Raw genomic sequence first — 16,216 nt, 5'->3', positions numbered from 1 at the left:
ACTATAGGTTAGGTTAGAACTGCGACCCCTACATAAAAGGAATTGCTGCCAGAACTATAGGTTAGGTTAGAACTGCGACCCCTACACAAAAGAAATTGTTTCCAGAACTGTAGGTTAAGTTAGGTTAGAACTGCGACCCCTACATAAAAGGAATTGCTGCCAGAACTATAGGTTAGGTTAGAACTGCGACCCCTACACAAAAGGTTCTGCTTCCAGAAGTGTAGGTTACGTTAGGTTAGGTTAGAACTGCGACCCCTACACACAAGGACAGCTTCCAGAACTGTAGGTTAGGTTAGGTTAGAACTGCGACCCCTACTCAAAAGAAACTGCTTCCAGAACTGTAGGTTAGGTTAGGTTACAACTGCGACTCCTACACAAAAAGAACTGCTTCCAGAACTGTAGGTTAGGTTAGCTTAGAACTGCGACCCCTACACTAAAGGAATTGCTGCCAGAAGTGTAGGTTAGGTTAGGTTAGAACTGCGACCCCTACTCAATAGGAACTGTTGGAGAAGGTGTTCATTGGTGGAGTAGGATACGGAAATATTATTCTCATCAACACTATGCCAATGAATTATTCTGCCTAAGGAAATTGTGCGAAAAGACAGTATGCCAAGTAAATATTATGCGACGCAATTTTTGGCAAAACAATTATTCGATTATAGGATTATTGTTCAAATTGACATTATGCCATTGTATTATTCAGCTTTACAAAATTGTGCGAAACAACAGTATGCCATGAAACTTATGCAAAATATAATTCTGCGAAATGATGATTCTGCCAAGCAAGCGAAAGTAAAATATGACAATAAATTTTATGCAACATATTAGTAATCCCAGGCTCAGGCTTTATTGGTCGATAGGGCCCGCATTCGGTGAACCCAAAGAGCATTAATCACTACGTTCTAGGTGAACCGTTTTCATTGATTGATACGATCCGCTTAAGGGGTGCGGGAGAATTCTATAGCATAATGCCATAATGAGTAATATCAGTATCACTTTGTTCACTAGTGTCACAAATTGGTATTCTTGCACCCGCATCTCCATTTTTTATCGGTGATAATCGACGAGTCAAATTGGCGTTTGTATTCACACAACCTGATTTGACCAGACAATTTAATCACAGATGAAATTGTGTCCATCTAATCTGGACTGGCCTTTATGCAGGCTTGCAACACTGAGAAATGTCGCTGTCAGCTGTCAATGTCAAATCAATTGAACAAAAAGCGAGAAATACGCCGAGTACCGGCGATTTGATTTAATTAACTAATTATTTTCCTCGCGTGCGGACACTTGCGAAGGAAGAAAATCATTGAATTGTCGGTGAGCTAATTTTGTTCTGTCTTTCTATTATAAAACAACAGGTACGCATTAGTGCGTAGGTAAACAATATTTGCGTATTTTTAAATAAAGTAATTGTCTTATTCGTAGTGCCCCGTGATTCATCAACAATGGGAAAATTAGCTTTAATTTTCCTGGCTTTCGCCGCAACCTGCGCAGCGGACTTCATTAGGTAAGTGATACTTTCTTTCCTAACAACATACATGTAAACATGTATGACTTGCAATATTCGTGGTTTTGGCAACCTTTGCATTTACGTTGTTTGTAAGCAAGACCATAATGTAATTGTAGGTAGGTATATAGGTGTACTTTTGTTTTGTTGTAATCAATTAATTTACTACTACAAATATGTAAAAGTTTAGATTACAATTTAAAATTGATATACATATTTATTATTTAACTTACTTAACATTCTTTTATTAATGTTCCATGTTCAATAAAATTATTTTACACTTCTTTACTCTCATGAAGCAAACAATGCAATGATTTAAGAATTACTTTATTACCTTAAATTAATTTTACGGCTTAACTCACATAAATTAAACTGTAAAATTGATATAACTGCTGTGAGTCATAAGAAGTTTGTTATCAAGATAAACCTAATCTTTTGTAACCAAAAGTACAAATATTGTTGATGTAGCTACTAAAAAGGGCCTTATAAGGTGCAGTCTTTGTGCTTAAATTAAAAGCAACAAAAATCATATTTTGATTTCCAAATAGGAATTTCATATTTCAGTAAGAATTTTCACAATTCTTATTGGAAATGACTCACACAAAGACTGCATGAAATGACATTCATGCCTTTAAGTTTTAATGAATCATTAAGTAAGCGATGTTGTTATTGTTAGTTAACTTATTATGTTTAATGCCTTTTTACTCTTTAATTTTTTTGATGAAACAATGATTACTTATATATTTCATTCATTAAAACCTTTAGTGGCTATATAATTGATACAGCATATTTCCTTAATTCATTGATAATGTGTTTTCCTGTAGGAAAGAAATAATTTAATGATAAGTATTATATTTTTATTTATTGCCAGCATAATATTTTTATGCAACAAACAATAAAAAGCCTTAATACAGTTAAAATAAAAGATACGAACTACAATTAAAAACTAATAAGCTAAAAAATAAACTATTAAATGAAAATTTGCACCAAATCGCCGTCTATTGGCAGCATGCCCAGAAGGCTAATTCATAAGTAATTGTAATAAGCCATGCATTACACAACCATAAAATATCCTTCTGATATTGCTGAACATACTCTTTAAAATTTCTATAGGAATAGCCATAGATAGATGGATAGAGATAGAATTTGTAGAATCATGTTTATCAAAGTCCATAATGTAATGCTCTGATGACCTAGTAGAATAGCATTCTTATTTTACTATGTTTAGTATGAATCATCATTGCCTTATTGTTGATATTTGTGTGGGTTAGGCATAAGCAATATATTGAAGTTTATTTTAAACATAGAAGAATATACTATGACTCATTTTGACATCAATTATTTTATTTATATGTGCATCTTAGTTATACATTGCTGCAAGCAAGATGTCTGTTTTTACAAGCTTTTATTTAACTTGTACTTAGTAACTCTGTGATAACACAACTCAAACGAATTGTGTTTGCGATTGTTAGAATTGTCTCTATGAGTATTAGTTGCCTGTGGAAACCAAAGTACAGTCAGCAAAAGCTTGTACCAAAAATGAAATGTTTGCCAAAAACTTACCTATTTAAAGTATCAATGCCATACTATGACATTTGAAAGACTAAAGTAATTTACCTATATAAACTGCTAAATATGCAATTTGTTGGCACCAAGATAATGTGTTATCTCCAAATGTTTAATAATAAACGAGTTATGTAAGCATAGAGATATGAGAAACCATTTAATAAATGCATGTTCAATGTTCTATGCCAGTCTGTTCTGATATAGTATGTATTCTTCTTTTTTTAGGGTTCCGTACCCAAAGGGTAAAACGGGACCCTATTACTAAGACTTCGCTGTCCGTCCGTCCGTCCGTCCGTCCGTCCGTCCGTCCGTCTGTCACCAGGCTGTATCTCACGAACCGTGATAGCTAGACAGTTGAAATTTTCACAGATGATGTATTTCTGTTGCCGCTATAACAACAAATACTAAAAACAGAATAAAATAAAGATTTAAATGGGGCTCCCATACAACAAACGTGATTTTTGACCAAAGTTAAGCAACGTCGGGAGTGGTCAGTATTTGGATGGGTGACCGTTTTTTTTTTTGCTTTTTTTTTTGTTTTTTTTTTTTGCATTATGGTACGGAACCCTTCGTGCGCGAGTCCGACTCGCACTTGCCCGGTTTTTTGTTTTATTTTTTATTTAGCCATATGAATAGGTATTTCATTAGAGAAGTATTTATCCACTATCCATTAAGAAGGTATATTTGTCGCAGTCGGATCGTATAATCCGCCGTATTACATTACGGCTAGCCGTTTTCAAAAACAGGGGCGTTTTGAAATGCGGCGGTTTAACGATTAGCCGGATTGAATGCGGCTGAATGAGAATCCGCCGGAATGTATTCGGCGCCATACGTTCTTCAACACGGCTAGCCGTAATGTAATACAGCGAGTCATTAGCCGCCGCTTTGACAGTTTTTAGTTCCCATTTTTAACACCCGTGGCGCTGCCTGACAAACGCTGGGGTGTCCATCAAATCTGGAGTTCGTCGGACTGTTTCTTTTCAAAAAACATTTCCTTCGCAACTTAACTAGACGGAGCCCCGCTTCGCGGGGCTCCTATTTCTGAGCGGTTTGCCCTTCGGGCATCTGAAGCTACCTAACGAACCTAACCTACCTACCTATTGATTTAGTGAGACGTCCGTGAAAACATTACACTTTGGGGAAAAAAGCGTAGGTAGGTAAGTAGGTTGGGTTCGTTAGGTAGCTTCAGATGCCCGAAGGGCAAACCGCCCAGAAATAGGAGCCCCGCTTGCGGGGCTCCGTCTATTTAAGTTGTGAAGGAAATGTTTTGGAAAAGAAACACATGTAGTGCGGTGGGACCATGGTAAAAATAAATTAAATTGCAAACATTGTCAAACTCCGGTTACGTAGGCGACCGAAAGAACTGGTCACTCTACAATCTAAAATAGTAGTACGATGCGGCTAAACGTTGGCCGCCTTATTGAAGAACGTATCGCAATGACAATCCGGCTAATCGTCGAACCGCCGCATTTCAAAACGCCTCTGTTTTTGATAACGGCTAGCCGTAATGTAATACGGCGGATTATACGATCTGACTACGACATATTCATTAAGTCATTTGCTTGTAAAACACAATTTTAAAAACATAATCAAGTGATACACTGTAAGTCCATATCTAATAGGGTCCACATAGAAAGAGCCGCCTCGCGAGGGAATTGCCACGCCTGCAAATTGACTTGCCTCGGCCGGGAGTCCGTTTGCTTTGCCAGAGGCACATCTACACGGACCGAGCTGCTTCGCGCGGCAATTTCCTCGCGAGGTGGCTTGTTCTGAGTGGAGTCGCCTAATAAGTAATTGTGTATTTTAGAGTACCACTGCACAAAGTAGAGACGGCTCGCGGTCAGCTGGCGGCGGTCGGCACGGAGCTCAACATGCTCCGCCTGCGTCGCCCAGCCGGACCCACGCCCGAGCCCCTGTCCAATTATCTTGATGTAAGTGAGTGGAGGATTTTACCACCTTAACCATAGAAGGGGTACAGTACTTAAAAACTCTAAATCTCTGAAGTAAAGTAACACAAAAAGCCATACGAAAAAAAAAGATATAAGTGAGTCACACTTAGCCAAAAGGTTTAAGGGATCCGACTTCGATAGCCGTTTAGAACTCTATTTACAGTGGCAATTAATATTTGCCTATTGACGGACTGTATAACTGAAGAGGCTTTACCTATTTTTATTAAGAGCCTTAAACTCTTTACAAGGCTTGACCTATTGAGTAACAAAATAATAAAATTATGAATATGAGAAGCTATTTTGTTAATTTTGGTATATAGTCTGTTAAGTTTTCAAGAAAGAGAATCTTATATAGTTTACAAGATTTAATTTCAGTTTTGTATCCAGTGACATGTAACAAAGCCATACGATAAATAAATAAATAAATTTCAGTTTTCAAAACTCGAGCACGCAATTCGATCCTATTCGAGCGCGGAATTTAAATAGCGCAGCGATGATGAGTGAAATTAAAAATCGAGTCTATCTCAACATAGATATATGATATACAGTAGAGTCCGGTTATAACGACGCCCAAGGGACCGGTGATATTAGGTCGTACTAACCGGACGTCGTATTAAACGAACTGCCAATTTTCATATATTTTTTAATCAAAAAATTACATCATTTTGTATTTATTAATACTTATGCAACAATCAAAGAAAAAGAACATTTCCATTAAAATATTTATTTACAACACTTTGTCTTAAATGCAGAGACTTGTGTGTTTAGTTAGACTTAATTAGAAGAAGCCACACACACGCGTACTCAATCATCCGCAAATTACTCGAATCCCGTAAAATAAAAAGGAATCTAATCAAGATGACAATCGTACATCGACAATCAAATATTAAATAAGTTTTTTGTCAAAAATTTCAACCCAAACTCAATTAGGATGCGTTGTTTTATGACCAGTGATCGTACATTTTCCAGCATTTTTGGTGCAGCGGAGTGGTGTTAACGGAATTGGTATAAATAATTTCAATCCTAATGATTAATTAGCGTTAATTACGTTAATATTAACCTTAATTTACCATTTCAGATCTATACCAATTCCGTTAACACCACTCTGCTGCACCAAAAATGCTGGAAAATGTACGATGTCTGTTTATGACACAGTTCTTATGGCCGCCTCCTGTGTCCAGCATCAGATCAGCTCGAAGGTACCAAAATATTGCATTGTCACCCAACTTACATACATAATTATGTACGTGAAGTTTAAGCTCAATTGAATATTGGGAATTGGGTTTTATATAGTTTGCAAGATTACGTAAAGTCACATGACTATTTCATCTTACTGCGTATAGGCAAAGGGGCGAGGGAGTTGGGTGCGCGGGACGGAGTAAGCTTCTTACCAACAATTTATTTGTAAAACTAGGTACGTCGCTCGTCGTTGTAACCGGACTTGATGGACGGATTTTGTGTCAATTTCCGTCGTTAAAAGCGGTTGGTCGTTATAAGCGGAGTCGTAATAAACGGTTGTACTTTCATAGTAGCTTGTACTAAAACCAACCAAGTGCCTATACTTACGTCGCTATAATTAAGCGGTTGGTTGTTATATGCGAAGTCGTACTAACCGGACTCTACTGTACTTCTAACTTTGATCAGAAGCGCTAGTGGCCTAGCGGTAAGTGCGTGCGGCTGTCAATCCGGAGGTCGCGGGTTCAAACCCCGGCTCGTACTAAAGGCTTGGCCACATACAGAGCGCGACGCAGCGCCGCGTCCACGCCGCGCGACCGCGGCACATGCTAACAGGTTACCGACGTCAAACAGACTGCGTCCCGCCGGTATCACGCCCCGCTTCTGTCGCGCCCCGCGCCGCGCGGCCCATTGCGTCCGCGCGGCGCGTGCGCAGCGCTGCGCCGAGCGAACGCGGCGGCCCGCCGCGTCGCGCAAGGTCACGTCAGTAGGATCGGACGTAGGCAGCGAGCGGTGCGCCGCGTTCCCGCGCGGCCGCGCCGCGTTCACGCGCGCCTTGAGGGCGTGTTGAGAGCGTGAGGCCGGCGCGATCGGCGCGCGCCCTGTTTGACCAGGCTTCGCGTCGGCATCACGCGGCGCGGACGCGGCGCTGCGTCGCGCTCTGTGTGTGGCCAAGCCTTTATGAGTTTTTCGGAACTTATGTATGTATGAAATATCATTTGATATTTGCCAGTCGCTTTTCGGTGAAGGAAAACATCGTGAGGAAACCGGACTAATCCCAATAAGGTCTAGTTTCCCCTCTGGGTTGGAAGGTCAGATGGCTGTCGCTTTCGTAAAAACTAGTGCCTACGTCAAATCATGGGATTAGTTGTCAAGCGGACCCCAGGCTCCGATGAGCCGTTGAGCCGTGGCGAAATTCCGGGATAACGCGAGGAAGAAGAAGACTTCTAACTTTGATCAGGAACAATTAAATACAAATTATAAATTGATATTAATTGATGTAGGTCAGTAGTAATACCTACAACACGTATGGTTTTAAAAACAGGTCCCAACTGTTTCAGCGTTATTATTAAATAACATGTTTTTCAGCATAATGTTTGCAATCAACACAAACGTTGCTATTTACACACAACTCATTATACCGATATCGTACGACTGATAGTGATAACCCTCTCTAGTTTAAATAGTTTGGTTATTCACTTATTCTTGAATCTTATTAGCTACGAAACAAGATATGAATTCGCGTGGACATATAGAAATTACCGAACTATACAGACTTGGCCGATAACCTCTTGCTTCTGACTTGTCTGAGTTATTTCAATACGTGAGGGTTTGGGCGTTGAACTGAGGTAACGAATTGTTTGACCTTCGTCCAAGTGTCAACGATTCTGGCAATTGCATAAATTCTACCTTGACTGGAAATTCTCGGTTTGGCCGCATGACTCATTTTTTTAACACTGAACGAATTATGATCGATTTATTTTGTACTTTGCTAGCTAAAACGCTGAATCCCAGTGATGCAGAGATGTGTCTGATTAAAATGTGCGTACGTATATTTTTAATAAACAAAGTAGAATCAATCAAAATTTAGGCAAGTGAAGAATTTTCATGTTCCAGCGTTGACACAGATGATTACTAATACTAACCATACGTAAACCTTCTTGCAAAGTAATTAGATCTAGGTCTATCTATAATTTTAACCATACCAATTTGTTTGTCTGTGTAGGCGCAATACTACGGCCCGATCTCTATTGGCACCCCACCGCAGACATTCCGCGTGGTATTCGACACCGGATCCTCGAACCTTTGGGTGCCTTCTAAGAAATGCCACTACACCAACATAGCTTGCCGTGAGTAGCCCTTATTTGTATAAAACTACTGTACTTCTGTAACAGTCATAATTCGCTTACTCATCCACATACCTAAATATTTGGTGGGGTATTCGACACCGGATCGTCTAACCTATGCGAATTGTCAGCCATGAGTAAACCTTATCCGTATAATAATACAGTCCAAACTCGCTCGACACACCGCTGCTCAACGCGTGACGCTGAAAACAGCCAGCATCAAATAGATAGTGAATGCCCGATTAAAAGGTTCTGGTTTCTGAAACATAATAAACTGTATAAGGATAGGATATATAATAGGATAATTTTGTTAGATCATTTATTCTGTTGTAGTCGACGCAAACTGACGTTCGGGGTCATATCTCTCTCACCCTACCTACGAAGTTTTACGATATATAAATTGTATGTACAGATGTCAATCACAATGAAAAAATCAACTTTGATCAACCCTGGTCAACGTGGGACTCGAACCCACATCTTTGGATTGCCGGTCCAATGCGTTACCGCAATTACGCTAGCTGACCATCCGTCATTCTACGCGAATTTAACCATTGCAACTGTGACAACGTCACTAGCGATATCTGCACTTTAAGGTTTACAACCTTAACCAACATATATCTATACATACAATTTATATATTATAATGTGGTACGTCCCACAATAAAAAAGGAATAGTTTAGAATTTAACATTGAAGTTTTACGACTCCGGTCCTCAGTTTGGTTTGCGTCTACTATAGTTGAAAGGGTTGTGGAACGGAAAATCGTACTAAATATGAACCACCTAAAAAGCTATAGATTAGGACATACCTAAACCCGGCACGTAAGGGAAATACTTTAAGAATCGGCGTGGTAAGAGTCACCAGCTAACTAACCTAAGTAGAAGCCTATTTAGTGTGAAATGACCCATGAAAACAATGATCACAATAAAAATCAATAAAACGAACATGCGCCGCGCGTGTAACTCTATATCGACAGATAAGCTACACACGTTAATTATAAACTACATTCTTAGCTGATAGATAACATTACGCACATGCATATTTTTTAAATTACGGACAACTTGTGTCGTAAAGTAGAGAAGTATGACGTGCAGGGCCTTAGTCGTAAAAAATAAATTATGGTTACAACTCGGTAATTAAAAAGCTTGTTAGTTGATTATCATGCTTTAATATGCTACTACAAAAGTTATTGGGCCCTTAAACTATCTTTAAACCAATTTTTTTCTAATTCGAACGATGGTACGCGTGAAGAGGTAACAGACAGACAGAGTTACTTCCGCATTTATAATAATAGTAGGGATGGAGTAATCCATTTTTGCGAAATTTTTAAGAAAAGCAAGCAAAACAATATGCTTTATATCCCTTAACCTTTTGTATGCCTTGCCCACGTACCACACAATTTATACTGCAATTCACAATTTCAAGGTTATTAATTCAGTAGCAAATTTTTGACAAAGGCATACGAAGTTAACTGCTTAATATGTGCACAGGAGAATGTATGATATTTATGTTATTTGTTGCAGTGCTCCACAACAAATATGACAGCACCAAGTCATCTTCGTACGTGGCCAACGGAAAGGAGTTCGCCATCCACTACGGTTCGGGCTCACTCTCAGGGTTCCTTTCCACCGACACCGTCTCTGTTAGTATATTACATTTCCCGTCACCATTGGTGCCATTCTCAACCAAAAGGGTACTTATTGTCGGTTGTCAATAAGGCGCTATTCCCATATATCTTCTATTTGAGATCAACCTTATCGACAACCAACAAAGTGGTATCTTTTGGTTGAAAACGTCACATTTTAGCATTTTATCGCATACTATCGCACTGGTGAGATAGACATTTTTGGTTCTGAGCTAATCTCATCCAGAAGTGACCCGTAACTTTCTGAATGTCGTCCACCCGTAGTGCTAAAAGACGCCAGGCGCTTCTTTCGTGTTCAAACGGCACCAATCTATTACATTTTGACCAATGTGCCATCATTGTGGACACATGTACCATTCAACACCATTTTAGTTTATTAGTTACCTAGTTATTTAATTTTTTAACTTAATAGAAATGGTTTTTACACCAGGGTGCAGCGTCGGATCTCGACATTCGTTTCTCGGTCTTGAAGCTTGATGCCGAGTATGGCGCGCTCCATGGCTCTCGGATTATATGCATAACATTTAAATTAATTAAATCAGGTGGTAAAGCGGGCAAATAGACACGGAGCCCTAAAATTTACCGAACGATCGTAAGCACAGGTCCCTATTGCCCAAATTTAATGATGTTGCCTTGGGCTTAAATACATAGAAAACAACCATGACTCAGGAACAAATATCTGTGTCCATCACACAAATGAATGCCCTTACCGGGATTAGAACCCGGGACCATCGGCTTCACAGGCAGGGGTTACTCTTACTACCCACTAGGCCAGACCGGTCGTCACCTTATTTGGGCTTAACAGTTATATCGTCGCCAATTAGGGTGTATGACTTGTATATAAACTATTTGTAATATTTGTAGGTTGGTGGCGTGACGGTGAAGTCTCAGACATTCGCGGAGGCTCTATCCGAGCCCGGCCTCGCGTTCGTCGCCGCTAAGTTCGACGGCATTCTCGGCATGGCTTTCAGCACGTAAGAACCAACCTTAATCCATCGTCATAAGATCTATTGTATAGTGGATATAACGGTGAAGTCTCAGACGTTCGCAGAGACACTAAGTTTGAAGGCGTGTTGTTCAGCACGTGAGTATAATAGTAAGCTTTATTCTGTCGTGAAAAGGTCTAATATCAACCATTTGAGGCTACATTTTTAAATTTATCACCTTGTACTGGCAAAGTGGCAAACGCCACTCGACTTTAATCCTGTATCTTTATGTTGCAGTATCTCCGTGGACCACGTGCTGCCCGTGTTCGACAACATGGTGGCTCAGAAGCTCGTCGCTCCAGTCTTCTCTTTCTATCTGAACAGGTAAGTTCTATGGCTACTTCACATGGTACGGTACCATGGTAATTTGGTGAATTCAATTAGGTACTACTCAATCGTCGTACTTTTTTTTAACAATGGTATATATTCTATAACTTCATTTTTTTTTTTATGTTTATTGTATAGTATTAATTAAGAGGAATTTTTAATGATTATTTTTGATATTTTTTGTACAGTATTTTAAGAATGACATATTTATTATACAACTGTTGACAACCAATTATGAGCCTTGTAGCTTGTAATAAATGAATTTTATTTTGTTTTATTTTTTATATATTGAAAACTAGGCTTAACAGTAACCTAAGTATATATTTATTATCGGACATATTTTTTCAAGACAATTAGAGTTTCATCTTTCCTCATGTGTTGTCATTTTATTAATGTCGTCCATCTCTAAGCGAGCACCTCTATGGCGATAAGACCGCCTGTTGTCTGCCTCTATCTTTAAACAATTGTTTTTCTTTAAGCTGCATCTTTTACTGAGGTGTGCTAATGAAGAGTATTCTTAATTCTATCTATCTCTACAGAGATCCGTCAGCCAAGGTCGGCGGCGAGATGATCCTCGGCGGGTCCGACCCTAACCACTACCGCGGCAACATGACCTACGTGCCCGTCGACAAGGCCGCCTACTGGCAGTTCCACGTGGGCGGCATCGCCATTGCCGGACACAAGTTCTGTGAGAATGTGAGTACACGTAGAAACGAACCACTGCCGCGGCACATGACCCACGTGCCCGTCGACAAGGCGGCCTATTGGCAGTTCCATGTGGGAGGCATCGCCATTGACATGACCTACGTGCCCGTCGACTAGGCCGTGTTAATTCAACTTTTGTTTCCCAATACCACCCATAATCATCTCTGTCTCGCCAGAGAGACAAAGGATAGACGCATTCGAAATGTGGTGCTGGAGGCGATGAAGCCAAGAGCCAACAAGCGGTGAGAGCTACGGAAGATCGAAACCGATGGAGAAAAATCACAGGAACTACAAAACCAAGTGGTCACGATCCTCACGAATGAAGGGTCGATAAAGAAGAAGAAACCACCCATAATAGTTGTTCAATACATTGGTATCATTGGTGTCAATCATTGGATTTATTATAACTCAAGATATGTTATAGGAGTTTCTAAATTGAAGCGCTCACCTTGTGACAAATTGTACAAGTTGCCTTTAGTCGCACCTGGGCAAGCGAGAAATGAGCGAAAAGTCACCGAAAGAGACTAGCTCATGTTTAACAACGAGTATGACAAAGATGAATGGAAACCGAAAATTAATCAAAAATAACAGATTTCTTCATAGGTATAGAAATAAATATGGAAGTATTTTTTAGGGTTCCATACCCAAAGGGTAAAACGGGACCCTATTACTAAGACTTCGCTGTCCGTCCGTCCGTCCGTCCGTCTGTCTGTCTGTCTGTCTGTCTGTCACCAGGCTGTATCTCACGAACCGTGATAGCTAGACAGTTGAAACTTTCACAGATGATGTATTTCTGTTGCCGCTATAACAACAAATACTAAAAACAGAATAAAATAAAGATTTAAATGGGGCTCCCATACAACAAACGTGATTTTTGACCAAAGTTAAGCAACGTCGGGCGTGGTCAGTACTTGGATGGGTGACCGTTTTTTTTTGCATTTTTTTCCGTTTTTTTTTTTCATTATGGTACGGAACCCTTCGTGCGCGAGTCCGACTCGCACTTTGCCCGGTTTTTTGTGCCTCTTATGTATGAGTATAACCTGTCTATAGTTATAGAATATATTTGTTCAATACTTATAATTGTTGCAGGGATGCGAAGCGATCGCCGACACTGGCACCTCCCTCATCGGCGGCCCCACAGCTGAGGTCGAAACCCTGAACAAGGCGCTCGGCGCCACTCCTCTCGTATCTGGACAGTATGTAGATCATATCATCCCTTTATCGCCCACTGCTGAGCATAGGCCTCTCTTCTAGTACGCCACTTGTCCCGGTCCTGATCTAATCTCATCCAGAAGTGACCCGCAATTTTCCGGATGTCGTCCACCCAACGAGCCAACGGACGCCAGGCGCTTCTTTCATCTGAATGCGGCCACCATTCTGTTAACATTTTAGTCCACCTGCCATCACTCTGCCTAGCAACATGTCCCGCCCAATACCATTTCAGTTTAATAATGACGAAACCCACGTCATGCAGTATGTACATATATATTCTATATAGGTTATTTCTTAGTTAAAATTTAGAAGTCTAGTCAAAGGGAACTTTGTCGCTTATCATTACCATAAATATCTTTATACAAATAACCTGTCAAAGCGTCTTTATGCCAAGCGGCTAAGTTGGACTTTTTGCTGGGAAACGACACATATTTACATTTATTTCGATGGATGGTATAGCAATTTTAAACAGTAAATAATATTTACTAATGCGCATGAAAATTTTTACTAAGTTTTGACTGTTTAAAATTGCTATACCATACATCGAAATAAATACATCATAAAACGATATTTTACACAAAACGATGACGACGTGTTGCACGTACTAACCGACGATATACATATAACTAGTACATACATACACGATAAATATAAACAGCCATAATAATTCAAGGATAAATGTTTGAGATAAATACACAAACAAAACGCCCGTACTGGGATTCGAATACAGCGTCGTAGGCAGTGACAGGGACACTTCAGACTACGTTAAATAACATAACCGTATTCAATTACCATACATATGAACTTACCATCAGATATTTATTTACCGGTCTTTTTTCGAAAGGTACGTGTTCGACTGCTCGCTGATCCCCAAGTTACCGCGCGTCACCTTCACCATCAACGGCGTCGAGTTCCCGCTTGACGGACAGGATTATGTGCTGCGAGTAAGTATATAATGGAGTTGCAGGCGTCTATAAGCTAATGTGAATGCTTACCATCAGGCGGGTCGTATGCTTGTTTGCCACCGACGTGGTATAATAAAATATATTATATTACTGGTCACTTGATGTCCGGAATATTTCGGGACATCATGATTTTCAACTCATTAATTTGGCCTTGCCTCGATATTTTAGGAGACAAATCCTGATAAATTACCACGCCATGTGCAACTTGATCTGTCCTGTGGTGTGCAAAACCACATGTTTTAAATTTTACTTGATTGGTGACACTCTTTTATGTGTGTGGACCAACGTGTGGACGGAAAATGAGATTGTAAACAATTGACTGATTAATTATTAGTATTTATTAGGTATAGTTCGTATTTTTTGCATTAGAAAAAGACTACGCGTCAAGATTGACGTGTCTTTTAACACATTCATTGCCACTAAGTGCTACGGGTTACGCTCGTAGCGCGTAGCCACGGCTTTGCCGTATGGAGCGCGTAGTCGCTACGAACAGTGTACCCGACAATCGGATTCTTGGCGCTGAATGTGTTAATTGATAAACGCTTTCTAAAAATCAGTAACTATTACTTATGAAAGCAAAATAATGTAAATAATCGTATATGATTCATAATTGTTACCTACATATTTGCCGTGACTTATTTTTCAAAAGCGTTTTTTAATAAAAAAGACACGTCAAGTTACCTTTTTTCTAATGCTAAAAAGTACGAACTATAATAGTACCTATCACTTTTTAAACGTATGAGTTAAACTCAACAGCGCCTACGGTACTCAATATTTACTCTTTCGTACAGGTATCCCAGTTCGGCAAAACCGTCTGCCTCTCCGGCTTCATGGGCCTCGACGTGCCGCCACCGGCCGGCCCCATCTGGATCCTCGGCGACGTGTTTATCGGCCGCTACTACACAGAGTTCGACGTCGCCAACCGTCGTATCGGGTTCGCGCCCGCTGTCTAAGCCACGGTGTGTTTTGAGTTGACATTGGTGATCGAAATGTGTAGGAAATCTTAAAAAGTGCATCATAACATGACATTTTTATGACAAATATGCTCACTTTTGTTACCTTACTGTCACATAATATGTATGTAGACCACAATTATAACTCACGTTAAGTACGATTCCCACCGAACTGGCGGAGTCGGAGCGCATTTCACATTTGTACGGCCGCAAGTCGGCCGGCTCCGGACGGATTCCATCGCGTCTGCCATACATAAAGTAAAGGCACATTGAAAATGCGCTCCGGCGCGGCCCGACTCCAGCCGGTCGGTGGGAATCGTACATTAGGATATATTCGCCTCGGTAGATTTTTCTCAGTGACCAAATGAGATTTTGAGATATGTTCAATTTGAGAATAGAAACATAACCAAAGTTGATATTTATTCGGCCTCTAGTGAATCGGTTTAACGTACGATTATGCATATTGAGTTATACTTGTGGTTAATACATTATTATCTATGTCCTTTTTGAAATTTAACCATAAAATATTGATCAGTTGTGATAGCCATTAGCGAAATTACTACCAGTGTTTAATTAAAAGCTTAAGAATTATATATTAAACTACAATAACTTAGTTTGATTAAGTCAGAGTAGGTAGTTAGGTACACTGATAAAATTTTTATGCTCAGCTGGTTCCAAACAATTTTTGAGCCATTCCTGGTTAGTTTTTAAGATATTATGTTTGTTTTTAATATCTCTGATATGTAGCTCATTACTACGGACTGACTTGCTCCAACCAAATATAAACGAACCATGACAATTCATTCATTCATTCATTTTTCATTCAATACATTAGGTCAGTTTCAAGTGTTTTTACTTTATCTACGAAATAAATATTTTTGGTTATTTTAAATCGATCTTTTATTTATTCAAATCATTATAAACTACACCACAAAACCATGATCATGAATTTAGCTACGCCGAGGCCGTGGCTGGCCCGAGTCAGGCATGCTCGAGCCAGACTCAGGCCAACTCGAGCCAGACTCGGGCCAACTCGAGCGGACTCAGGCCAAACTCGAGCCAGGCCACGGCGCTCACATCGCATTCACAGCTAAGCT

The 16,216-nt window shown here is 39.9% G+C and overlaps 1 protein-coding gene and 1 non-coding gene across 3 annotated transcripts; one reads left to right on the top strand and one right to left on the bottom strand.

Annotated features, from left to right (window-relative positions):
• Nucleotides 1-1,194: 1,194 nt before the first annotated feature.
• Nucleotides 1,195-16,011, top strand: LOC134794185 (lysosomal aspartic protease). Of its 2 annotated transcripts, none has more exons than XM_063765919.1 (11): nucleotides 1,195-1,320; nucleotides 1,429-1,510; nucleotides 4,884-5,007; nucleotides 8,207-8,330; nucleotides 9,850-9,968; nucleotides 10,836-10,945; nucleotides 11,195-11,281; nucleotides 11,824-11,980; nucleotides 13,079-13,185; nucleotides 14,046-14,145; nucleotides 14,958-16,011. In XM_063765919.1, the coding sequence occupies exons 2-11, from the start codon at nucleotides 1,449-1,451 to the stop codon at nucleotides 15,117-15,119; spliced, it is 1,152 nt and encodes a 383-aa protein (XP_063621989.1). In that variant the 5' UTR covers nucleotides 1,195-1,320; nucleotides 1,429-1,448; the 3' UTR covers nucleotides 15,120-16,011. The 2 variants fall into 2 exon arrangements, with proteins under 2 accessions (XP_063621989.1, XP_063621991.1); XM_063765921.1 differs by having other exon boundaries at nucleotides 1,215-1,316.
• Trnaa-ggc (transfer RNA alanine (anticodon GGC)) lies at nucleotides 8,778-8,851 on the bottom strand. Its single transcript has one exon. It is a non-coding gene; the product is annotated as a tRNA-Ala (tRNA).
• Nucleotides 16,012-16,216: the final 205 nt, after the last annotated feature.

This window comes from Cydia splendana, chromosome 10, assembly GCF_910591565.1.
Source record: "Cydia splendana chromosome 10, ilCydSple1.2, whole genome shotgun sequence".
In the NCBI taxonomy this organism is placed as follows: Eukaryota; Metazoa; Arthropoda; class Insecta; order Lepidoptera; family Tortricidae; genus Cydia; species Cydia splendana.
This window is presented reverse-complemented; position numbering and strand designations above follow the sequence as displayed.

Coding starts and splice junctions, on each gene's coding strand:
- LOC134794185 (XM_063765919.1), top strand. CDS start 1,449: ATGGGAAAATTAGCTTTAATTTTCCTGGCTTTCGCCGCAACCTGCGCA. Junction 5,008..8,206: donor CCCTGTCCAATTATCTTGAT/GTAAGTGAGTGG, acceptor TTGTCTGTGTAG/GCGCAATACTACGGCCCGAT. Junction 9,969..10,835: donor TTTCCACCGACACCGTCTCT/GTTAGTATATTA, acceptor TAATATTTGTAG/GTTGGTGGCGTGACGGTGAA.